Consider the following 12,387-nt stretch of genomic DNA (forward strand, 5'->3'; position numbering starts at 1 on the left):
GGGTTGAAAATGCACTATAGGGTCAATACAAGCCATAATGTAGAACCTTTCTTGGTTGTGTAGAAGTCAAAAAAGGCATGCAAGCTCAAGCTTGGCTTTAAATGTTGCTCTTTGCATGTTCTTTACCATCTTCTGTTGTTTTTTCACTGCAGAGAACTCTCCTCTGAGCAGTCTGCAGTACTCTGATGGGATGGGTGCAGTTAGTCTGTCTCCCAGCACTGACCCCGAACTCTACAAGAGGATGTCCTACTCCGAGATGTCCCTCAGCAAGAGTTCATCGGGTCGGGTCTCTGTCCAACCAGAACCACCCTATCCGGGGTTCGGCAGCACTTCCAACCCCAGGATGAAGAGTCGTTCCCATCATAACCTGGGTCAGCTGCCTGAGTCGCCAGAGCACAGGATGGTGCCTTTCAGTAGCCAATCACAGAGCGGCATGGCCCGATCACAAGTGCTTGTGTCAACACACCAACGCGCAAGCTCCGACACTGACTCCATCGCTGTTGCCAGACAGCAGGAAAGGTGAGACACATGCAAGCATATATTTACAAAACAAATGATGTTTGAATCTTGTCTTATTCACTGACTGTCTCATAGATTTTTGAATGTTTTTACACTCCTCTCTCATCTGCTGCTTTGCTATGCTTTGTTTTACTTTATCTTTACACCCGTCTCTTCTCCTGATCAATTGTAGCTTGTCTTGAAAATAATGTTTCTGTCCACCTGTCTCACTCTTCTAATCTTGTGCAAATCATCTTACTCCCATTTTAAAATGTCTTTTCACTCGTCTTACACTACTGTTCTGCTGTAGTTTGTTTTAGGTCTTTGTACCAATCTCACTTTCCTTATCCTCTCCTTTGTTGCAGTTTGTCTTATAAAGTTTCACACCTGTATTACCCTCTTGATTAGCATTGTGTTCCTTTTAATGCCTTTATGTAACGCCTTTTTTTTTTTTACAATACCTTTATACTAGTATGTCCTTCACTTTTCAAAAACACATCTAGAGAGCGCATGCATACATTAAGTGATGTAATCTAGTAGGTTAGGTGTGATTTATCTATTAAAATGCATTTAGAATGTCCCCAATTATTTAAGATGGGGCAAAAAATACCTCTGTATCTCTATTATATTTATATAATTTAAAGGCGCAGTGTGTACATTTTAGCGGCGTAAAGTGGTGAGGTTGTGAGTTGCAATCACACAACGCTCACCCCTCCCTTTCGAAGTGCTTCGAGAAGCTACGGTGGCCGACACAGGACAAAAATGCCGTCGTCAGAGAGAGCAGAGAGTAGCTAGTGCTCTGTAGAGAAGTTTGTCCGTTTAAGCTACTGTAGAAACACGACGGCGCAAAATGGTGTAAGGGGACCCGCGGTGTATGTAGATACAAATGTCTCATTCTAAGGTAATAAAAACATAACGGTTCATTATGTAAGGTCTTTATACATCACTGAAAACATAGTTATGTATATTCTATTGCATTTCTGTCAATAGATCCTCATAAAGACTACACAGTGTACCTTTAATATAGTTAATCAATATCACACGAAGAGTGCTGTTTTTTTTTCTGCGATATGTGATGCAGGTTTTATACATCCAGTTCAATAAACAAGTTATTATTGAGTGACTTTTTAGACACAATATTGCCTGTTTTTGCTCTTTTGCCAACAAAAATATTTTCAAATAAATTCAGAGGACTGTTTTGCATCTCTGAGCAACACGGTGGTGTTTCCTTTCTGAATGAACAAATCAGTTGAATGAATGATTCAATGACTAAGGCAGTCAAATGCTTTGTTCCTGAATGAATCAGCCGTTTGAATGAATCGTTTGACTTACTCATTAACAGTGTCTTTTATGTTTAAACCATCAAAACATTATTTATGCATTTGTAACTGCAGGTAAATGCATCCATGTCCTTTTTTGCAGTCTGTGTAAATGCATCTAAATGCCACTTCAGATGTATGTAGCTTCTGTGTTTCATTGCAAAGGTAACAGTCCTATTGTGTCTCATTTATTGATTTAAATGTAAGAATTTGAAAAAAGATGATACATACATTTAAAAAAGTAAAAAAATGCCTTTTATAAAGGCAAAAATGAAAGGTTAAAATCTATTTAAACTTATTGGAAAAGATAATTTCTGTCACTGCTGCGAACTGACCTGAATATAAAGAATATCAAAAACTTTAGGAGTCAGCTTTAAAAAAAAAAAAAAAAAAAAAGTATCCATGGCAGTCCTGAAGCTGCCAAGGTAGCAACACAATAAACACATTCAGCAGAATATCGTCTAATTATCGTTTCCGTCATCACACACCCCTGCTTTTATACCTGTCTTGCTTTCTAGCTGACATGGTGTCTCTTATGTCTTTAAAACTGTGTCAATCTCCTGCTCTGCTGCTGTTTATGTCTTCACACTCATATCGCTCTCCTGTTTTGCAATATTGATGTCTTTACACCGGTCTCCTTCTCTTGCTTGGTTGTAGTTTGTCTTGTAATTTCTTTACATTTGTCTCGATCTCCTATAGTTTATCTTATAAGGTTTTTGCACCTGTCTAAATCTCCCTTTCTGCTGGAGTGTGTCTTACTGCTTTACACCTGTCTCACTCTCCAGCTCTGTTGTTTTTGCTTTACAATGTATTTACTCCTATCTTACTCTTCTGCATTGTGTCCCTTTTATACATTTACCCTGGTCTCACACTCCTTTTTATTGTAAATGTTTTTGTTTTACAATATATTTACACCCCGTCTCACTCTCTAGATTTGTTTTATGATATCTTTACACCCTTCTCCCAATTGTAGTTTGTCTTTTTGAATAATGTCTTTACACCCATCTCACTCTCCCAATCTGCTGTAGTGTGTCTTATGTCTCAAAACAGTGGCATTTTTCTAGTCTACTATGGTTTGTCTTGCGTCTTTATACTCGTCTCACTCTGCTTCTTTTAGATTTTTATGTGCATCTCACACTCTTGCTCATCTGCAGTTTGTTTTCTAATTTCTTTACGCCTGTCGCACTCTCCTTTTCTGCATTTCTGGGTTGCTCAGTCAGCTTTCCACTGAGCTGCCTGGGGCCAACAGCATTAATCAGCTCTCAAGGGAGACAGACAGTCTCTGTGCAAGGGAGACTGATATTCTTAAAACCGTGTTTGCACATGTTTGCAACTATTATATAGTCCTGTGAAGATAATTGTAATATTTTACCCTCAATGGTGTAATGCATACTCACAGGAACAGTGTACAACAACACTCTTGTCGGTGAAGTCTTGATTTAGGTGATTGTAATCAAGTATGTCTTTATGAATTATGTGCGTGTAACTTCAGTTTATAAATATGCAGTTTCACACTCTGGCGATGAGTGTTGGAGGTAGTAACGCATTACAAGTAATTTGAGTTATGTAATCAGATTACTTTTTCAAGTAACTAGTAAAGTAATCAGTGTTGCCACATTTACTTTGAAAAAGTAACTTAGTTACTTTACAGATTACTTGATTTTAAAAGTAACTAAGTTACTTTACAGATTACTTGATTTTAAAAGTAACTAAGTTAGATTACAAGTTACTTTATTAGTTACATTCATCAGTTGCCGACAACACCTCTGCAGCCTCAACATAAAAATGACAACCGTTTTTGCCAACACTTTATTGGAAAGTGCATTTTTAACAGTAACGTCAACAATGTATCTCCTGAAATTGTATCAAAAAAAAAAAATCTTGACTAATTTTATAAAATCTAAACATGTTAATGAAAAGGTACAAATTACTTTGTGTTCTTATTAAATACATTTATGAAAAACAATTTATATTTAATTTTTAATTTATATTTATATATGAATGTAAATAATTATATGGGCCTACACAAATAATATAAAATTACAAGATTTATATTTTATTGTAAACGTAATGTGCAGCTCTGTAAAGGGACAACAAATATATGATCGATACGTGAGAACAATATATATTTTAATAATCTTTAAGTGCACAAAACTGAAAATATATGAAACGCTTCAAAACAGAGCGGCAACAAAGCGCTTATGCGCATCCCGGGTGCAGAATGATGCGCATAAAGCAACATGGAATCAGAGTGTGCAGTGCAGCGCGAGTGCACATTGAAAAGTCCTCGGCATAAAGAGAAGATGAGCGTTGAGCCCACAAATCCTAGTGTACTATGTAGCCTATATCGGTCCAAACATTCACTGATTATTTGTTTCTTCACAGTTTTAAATTCCGGTTATTGTGCGTGTGATGCTAATTAATAGTCCCTGTGTTGTCACCTGGGTAGCGAGCACAACATCTTTCAGAAACCGCTAGATAAACTCCAGGAAGATAAATTATTTTATCAACATATCAAGTATTATAACGGTAATATATCATATTGGAGTGAGCTTTACCGTGCTGCTGCTGACTGGAACCGAACGCGACGCGCAGTTTGAATGCTGAACGGAGAATGATTGAGCTACAGCGGAGGAAAGAGATTACTTTGTAGGCTACTAGCAAATCATAATATACTAATAATGATTGCTGAAGGATAATGTGACAATATATATTTCTGATGATTATTTAATTATCACGACATGCCTAATCTGAGCAAGTGACTGCCTGTCTTGAGTTTTGTCGACAGACGGAGGCGACCGCCTCGTAATTCTCTATGCCGGAAAACCCCTGCTGAGACTAAACAAGAAAGCAAAAATATATATTTTTACTAAGGAAAATGACAAAAATAGTAACTCACAGTGACTTGGATAAGTTACTTTAATCTGATTACTGGTTTGGAAATAGTAACGCGTTAGATTACTCGTTACTGAAAAAAGTAGTCAAATTAGAGTAATGCGTTACTAAGTAACGCGTTACTGGCATCACTGAAAGTAATGCATTACTTTTACAATTTACAACGGAGTTGCTTATGTCAATTTTGGTGTGAAAGGGTCTTTACATTTGCCCAAAAATAAAACTTTTTGTTATTAAAAAAAAAAGCACAAAAAAAGCAAACAAGCCCAGCCCAGATGAGGAAAAAGTTATACAAAAGTAACATTACTTTTCTTAAAAAGTAACTAAGTAACACAATTAGTTAATTTTTAAAGGGATAGTTCACCCAAAAATGAAAATTAGCCCATGATTTACTCACCCTGGTTTAGCCCATTCTTTACTCACCAAACAACGATTCACTGCCATTATAAAGCTTGGAAGAGACGGGACATTTTTTAAATATAACTCCGATTGTATTCGTCTGAAAGAAGAATGTCATATACACCTAGGATGACTTAAGGGTAAATCATGGGGTTATTGTAATTTTTGGGTGAACTATCCCTTTAAGGGAGTAACGCAATATTGTAATGTATTATTTTTCAAAGTAACTTTCCCCAACCCTGCAGGTGATTTATTATGAATTGATCAGAAAATGAAAATAACTGCATAAATTCCACTGGATATAATAAATGCCTTTGCACTGATTTTCTTTAACTTTTTCCCCCTGTGTCAGCAGTATGTTCAGCACCACAGTCGATGACAGTCCCCGCTGGAGCCCTAAAAGCTTGAAGAAAGAGTCTGACTCTTCCTCCTGTGAGGACACGGGACAGGCATATGTCGTAGGTGAGGACGATGACACCCGACCGGCTGTTTCTATCTTATCTCTACTCACATATGCCTGGAAAATGGCTCATCACCCTCAAATAACGTGATTTTCTGCTTTTGAACTTTCTTTCGCTGCCTCTAACTTCCTTACTTTGTAGTCTCTCTCTTCTGATGGTCTGTCAGGATAGTGGGCGGAATCTGTCTCTGCGTCTCTCTGTGGAGTCAGGGGCTGTCTGCCTCTTTCGTTTTATCTTTTTAACAGCTCTCTCCCTCGGTTCCCTCACTGATCTTTTCACTTTACCTCTCCATTTCATCCCATCATCCACTGTCAGATCAGAGAGAGCAGCAGCCCAATTCCTCTCAACATCTTCCTCCGCATGTAGAGAAATGCCATAAAGAGATTACAATCTGAATTTATGTGCTTGTACATGCATCGTTATATATGTCAGACAATAATGCAAGCCTTTATATAAAAAAGTGATGATTTTACCATGGCAAAGAATTGTTTTTGGGCAACATGACAGCAAAATTCACCCCATTTACTTTCTTAAAGCTACACTGTGTAACTTTTTTAGTTTATTCTTAGCTAAAAACACTTAGTTCTTTCAAAAATATATGTGCTCATTAATGTATATTTACTTCTTTCAAGTAATAAAGTATTCTCGTAAGTTTATAATATGCCATTGAAAATACATACGGGTGAGGGGTTCGAATGCGGGTCGCCATGTTGCCCCTCCATCTTGAAAGTACATCAGCCAAAGAGGGACATGCCCGTGAATTCAAGCTTCGCCTTTCGCGTTTTAACACTCGATGGCACTGTGTCGAATGTGGACGAGGTCGAACTGGAAGCCATAATAATCTTGGACTAAATCGGCCACTGTAGGAGTTAAAACGAAATCGGAATTGAGTGGAAGAGAAACTAATATTCACTGGATGGTCATATACCTTTTAACCGCTAGATGGGGGAAAATATCACACAGTGTAGCTTTAATGCATGTTCCTGGTTTTATTATGCACAGATAATTTGGTGCACATTGATCCAATGAAATAAATTTTCCTTTTTGGATGACATGCAAAACTCCCCTTACTCTTCAACCTTGACCGTTATGGCATGTAACACCATGATCCAATCAATTTCCAATCCAATTTGTTTTGTGTTCTTTATCTTTAACCATGATAAAATCATTATTATCGTTTTAAAATGCCAATATAAGACACCAAATCTTCAATAAAGACTTCATTTTATTAATGCTAATAATAATTAATTAGTATTACTGTGACGTTGTTTTGTAGCTACACTACTGTTTAAAAGATTTGGGCTAGTTATTTTTTTTAAATGTTTTTGTAAGAAGTCTCTTATGCTCACCAAAAATACAGTAAAAACATTAATAGTATAAAATATCACAATTTATAAAATAACTAAAAAAAATAAATTTATTTCTGTGATGCAAAGCTGAATTGTCAGCATCATTACTCCAGTCTTCAGTGTCACATGATCCTTCAGAAATCATTCTAATATGCTGATTTGCTGCCCAAGAAAGATTTCTAATTATTATCAATGTTGAAAACCGTTGTGCTGCTTAATATTTTTGTGGAAACTGAGACACATTTTCTCTCAGGATTGTTTGAATAGAAAGTGTAAAAGGACAGTGTTTATTAGAAATAAAAAAACTTTTGCAACATAATTTTTTTATATTATTCTTACTGACCCCAAACTTTTGAATGGTAGTGTATATTTTGAGGCATTAATATGAAATAAATGTAATGTGCAGTTGTATGGTATATTTTTCTCATCCAATCAGTCAAACTATCAATTTTTATAAAATAGAAAAATAGAAAATGATACACAAAATGGCTAAAATTGACAACATTAAAGCGATAGTTCACCCAAAAATAAAAAATGAAAATTTATTTACTCACCCTCAAGTTGTTCCAAACCTGTATGAGTTTCTGTCTTCTGCTGAACACAAAGGAAGTTATTTGGGAGAATGTTTGTAACCAAGCAGATCTCTGCAGCCATTGACTGTACCACAGTGGGGGGGAAATACTATGGTAGTCAATGGAGATCTGCTTGGTTACAAACATTCTTCCAAATAACTTCCTTTGTGTTCAGCAGAAGAAAGAAACTCATACAGGTTTGGAACAACTTGAGCGTGACTTAATGATGACGCAATTTTCATTTTTGGGTGAACTATCCTTTTAAGATTACATTCAAAACAAATGTAACTAAAACAAATGCATTAACAGTATTGTTTGATTTTGAAAATGACACAAGGAATGAACTGTCAGGTTATCAGACTTGAGATCCCCTTTTATACACGTATTTCATTTGTATGTAGTTATGACGGTCTAGTACCTTGACCTGTTTTTAATGTTCCTCAGGTGTGAGCATGCACAGCTCTGGAGTGCCCTCTACTCCTGCCTCCTCCATAGGAATCACTGGTACGGTATATCATCTGTGTTTCGTTTTGGCTTTGTGAAGCACAGCACAGCTCTATGTACTTTTTTTTCTGCCTGTCATCTGTTTCTTTTCAATGGTCAAAATTAGTAAGTACTGAAAGTTGGTAGGAAATGTCATGTCCTGTCTGGCCCTGAAACACAAACATCTGCTTAAATTGCAGTGACCTTTTAGTGAAACAAAACAGTCCTGTTTTTAATTTCAATAATAACAGAAGTTTGCCTCACACAGTGACAACAGCCTCTGTTTAATCAGAACTTAGGATCCCAAAGTCTGATGAGAACTTGCCAAATCCAACATGCTCCGGATGGAGAAAATATTTTCTAATGCACTTTTCTCTCTCGCACATACTTGGCTCAAGTTTCATTGCTGTCTTTCTCTGGCTCAGATGGATTCTGCTTCGCTAAGCCGCATGTTTTAGCAGCTCTGATATACGGCCGTGGTGTGGGCTAATCTCCCTCATCCTCGAGTACGAGTTGCTGGCCACGGCTGTTAGTATAGCACATCAGAGTTGGCCAAATATAATGTTGTCCCTTAGCACAAAGACACTGTTATGAAAGATTAGCCCAGCTCAGGGAAAGCTGTGCATGCGTTTGGTATGTTTTTTACCCACACAGACACAATGAGCAAGCGTGTATATAAAATATCAGGGGCGCACAGTTCATATAAGCTGCGAATGCTCTGCATACCCAAGCCATTCATGGACCTGCTGTTTAATATTAACACTATAAATTACAATAAATTACCTTGTTTGAGGTGTACCATAAAGCTTACATGATAAAATGTTGGTAATGCATTTGTAACGGTCTGTCATTTATTTATTGGCCAAACGACAGTAATTTTCTTAAAATCTGCCAATTACAGAGGGTTTCGGCTAAGTGGATCAACAGCAGTCTATGCTCTGTTGTTATGTGTCATCCTCTTTGTCTCGCTTTTTTTCAAAACGCCCACTGTTGTGATTGGCCGACAGGGGGGAGGGGGCGTGGTTTAATGAGGTCTACGAGGCACGAGCAGGCACGAGCTGCTGCCAGAGAGACGGATGGACCTGAGTTCACTTCACATCAGTTCTGTCAGTCTCAGATCAGTGAACTGTTGTAGTTACAGCATATACTTCAGGTTATTAGTCTATTTCTAGTCGGAGGGACTGTCACTCATGTCAGAAAGTTAGTAACTTTAGTAAATTATGGATCAACGCTGACTGGAGACGCGAACCGTTTAGAACGATTCAGTCCGATTTGGTGAACTGATTTGGTTCACTAAAAAGAACCGGTTCAAAAGAAAGATTGTTCGCGAACCGGACATCACTAATGTACCAGAGACTGAGCTCAGCGATTGCTAACAAAGTTATTTATAGTAACTACTGAGTTGTGAGAGCGCTGTCAGTCAGCGCAAGTTTATTGTGTTCGTATCTGAGAGTTCTGAATAAACACGAGTCCCAGTCACGCCGAGTCTGTCTTCATCATTATTACCAACTTTGTAACACATGCAAAGTACCATTACAGCTGTCGAGATGAACGAGTTACGAGTAAGTGTTGATAATAGAATTATTTTTAGATATGTTCCTATCATATGAAAAGCGTCAGTGACGCGCATTGAGTACACAGCGCAAACAAAGACACAACAGCATTAATCGAATGTAATCCAGTTTATTGTGGGGCTAAGCTGGCTAGCCCGGATACGCTCACGCTAACCCCACTTCTGCTTAATCTCGGGCCGCGTTTGGTGCCTCCGCTGTGGGCCAGATGCAGTACTGGGGGTCGGGGATGTTGAAGGCCGACTGGTCAGTGCAGCCCGAGCGTCCACGTGCGTGAGGTTTATCTCTAAAGATGTGAGTCTGCTGATGTTGAGCAGAAACGACTGTATGCACATTGTAGAACAGATAGACGCGACGAGGACGTACAAAAACACTGACTCACAAGATAGAAAACACGAAAACACCGCTCTGTCGGGAGAGAGAGAAGCCGCAGTGTGTGCACGAATAATAAATAATTAGCTACACATCAGAAATCACTGATCACAGATCAGAAGGAACTGAAAAAAGACTTCATTTGTACATCCAAACACTGAGAAACTGCCAGCGTTCACTCGTTCACAAGCCATGATCAATATAGCGCTTGCATGGGCGTGCCAGATTCTCTGGGCGGAGGAAAGGGAGGTAACCGTTCCTGCTTGGACGTCAAACCAGGAGACTTCAGGATTGGCTCGTCTGGCCTGTCATTTTCTCAAAGGCAGAGAAAGACAGCCAGAACTCGGGTTTACACCGATCAACATTTCTATCCACTTGGGGACAATATTCAGGCTAGGGGAACTCATATTAATGTTGAAAAACCTCATAAAATGGAAATTTCATGCCATGGGACATTTAATCAATAGTCTGTGTTTGTTAAAGTCATCAATTTGCATTATTTCAAATATTTTTTAAAAATAATTCTTATACTTTTATTATACTTATATTTATTCTAACTATATTTTACATATATTTAATTTGATTCGATATTTTACCCAATACCTAAACTTAACAACTACCTTACTATTAATAAGCAGTAATTAGGAGTTTGAGGCAAAAGTTGTTGATAGTATAAACTTATGATAATAAAATGATGCTGCATTATTTTCTTGTTTAACACTGTAAAGCTGCTTTGAAACAATCTACATTGTTAAAAGCGCTATATAAATAAAGTTGACTTGACTTGACTTGATAGTGAGAATTGGACCCTGATCTAAAGTGTAACCATGGGATGCTCAATTTTATACACTATGGCTGCGTCCCAATTCACCTACTTATACTATGTCCTAAAAGTATGTACTCTTTTTGTGAAGAAAAAGTACATACTTTTGAGTGTGTAGCAGAAGAGTATGCAAGCTTTGGGACATACTACTTCGTCATCTTTAACGGACTCTGTTACGTGCGTCCCGTCACCGTTTAAACTGCCCTGTCAATCATCGTCACAGTTCAAATCCCCCACTTTCAATTTAATTTCCTACCGTATCGGAGAGAAATGTAGTCCCTCGATGATCTGCCTTTTGTGGGTCTTTAATGCAGAGACTCCTCTCAAGGTGTTTGCAAGGTTAATGGCCAAACATATCATTACAAAAGTTCTCAATGCTGCTGAAGGAGAAATATAATGTGGATAATATTGAATAAATATCTTTTCGTCAGGTTAAATACTGATAATTGCTCACTCAAACCACTTTATCTAATCCTCTCCACTTAACCGTCAGACTCGCGTAACCGTCATGTTTGTAGTTTTTTAACACTTTTTATCCGCGTTTGTAGTTCTAATCGAATCCTCGTCCATCTCGCAATGGGTTGTGGGCAATATCAGCCGTTCGAGTGCGCATCGATCTGCACTTCGGATTCTGACCGGAAATAGTAAACCATCCGGGAATCTTTGGAATACTTTTTTCAACATACTAATTATTTTTTCGAATACTATTTAGTACGGATAGTATGCGAATTGGGACGCAGCCTATATTGGCAAAAGTTTTGGGATGTCTGCTTTTACATGCACATGAACTTTCATGACATCCCATTCTTAATCCGTAGGGTTTAATATGGAGTTGGCCCACCCTTTGCAGCTATAACAGCTTCAACTCTTCTGAGAGTGTGTTTATGGAAATTTTTGACCATTCTTCTAGAAGCGCATTTGTGAGGTCAGGCACTGATGTTGGGCGAGAAGGTCTTGTGCAGGCCAGTCAAGTTCCTCCACACCAAACTCGCTCATCCATGTCTTTATGGACCTTGCTTTGCGCATTGGGGCGCAGTCATGTTGGAACAGGAAGGGGCCATCCTCAAACTGTTCCCACGAAGTTGGGAGCATGAAATTGTCCAAGATGTCTTGGTATGCTGAAGCATTAAGAGTTCCTTTCACTTGAACTAAGGGGCCAAGCCCAACCCCTGAAAAACAACCCCACACCATAACCCCCCCCCTCCACCAAACTTAACACTTGGCACAATGCAATCAGGCAAGTACTGTTCTTCTGGAAACAGCCAAACCTAGACTTGTGCATCGGATTGCCAAACAGAGAAGCGTGATTGGTCACTCCAGAGAACACGTCTCCACTGCTCTAGAGTCCAGTTTACACCACTGCATCCCACGCTTTGTATTGCACTTGGTGATGTAAGGCTTGGATGCAGCTGCTCGGATAGGGAAACCCATTCCATGAAGCTCTACACACTGTTCTAGGGCTGATCTGAAGGCCACACACATTTTGGAGGTCTGTAGCTATTGACTCAGCAGAAAGTTGGCGACTTCTGCGCACTGTGCTCCTCAGCATGCGCTGACCCCACTCTGTGATTTTATGTGGCTTACCACTTCGTGGCTGAGTTGCTGTTGTTCCCAATTGCTTCCACTTGTTATAATACCACCAATA

General features: G+C 38.5%; 1 protein-coding gene across 1 annotated transcript in view; it reads left to right on the plus strand.

Moving 5' to 3' along the window:
- The window catches only part of ptpn13 (protein tyrosine phosphatase non-receptor type 13), a 115,037-nt gene that overhangs the window by 74,288 nt on the left and 28,362 nt on the right, over positions 1-12,387 (plus strand). Inside the window, exons 18-20 of the mRNA XM_079835706.1 lie at positions 153-519; positions 5,464-5,573; positions 7,938-7,997. Of these exons, the coding sequence (XP_079691832.1) occupies positions 153-519; positions 5,464-5,573; positions 7,938-7,997 (537 nt within the window). The remainder of the gene's footprint in view (positions 1-152; positions 520-5,463; positions 5,574-7,937; positions 7,998-12,387) is intronic.

The sequence above is a fragment of the Gobio gobio genome (genome assembly GCF_949357685.1).
Source record: "Gobio gobio genome assembly, chromosome: 14".
Lineage (NCBI taxonomy): Eukaryota > Metazoa > Chordata > Actinopteri > Cypriniformes > Gobionidae > Gobio > Gobio gobio.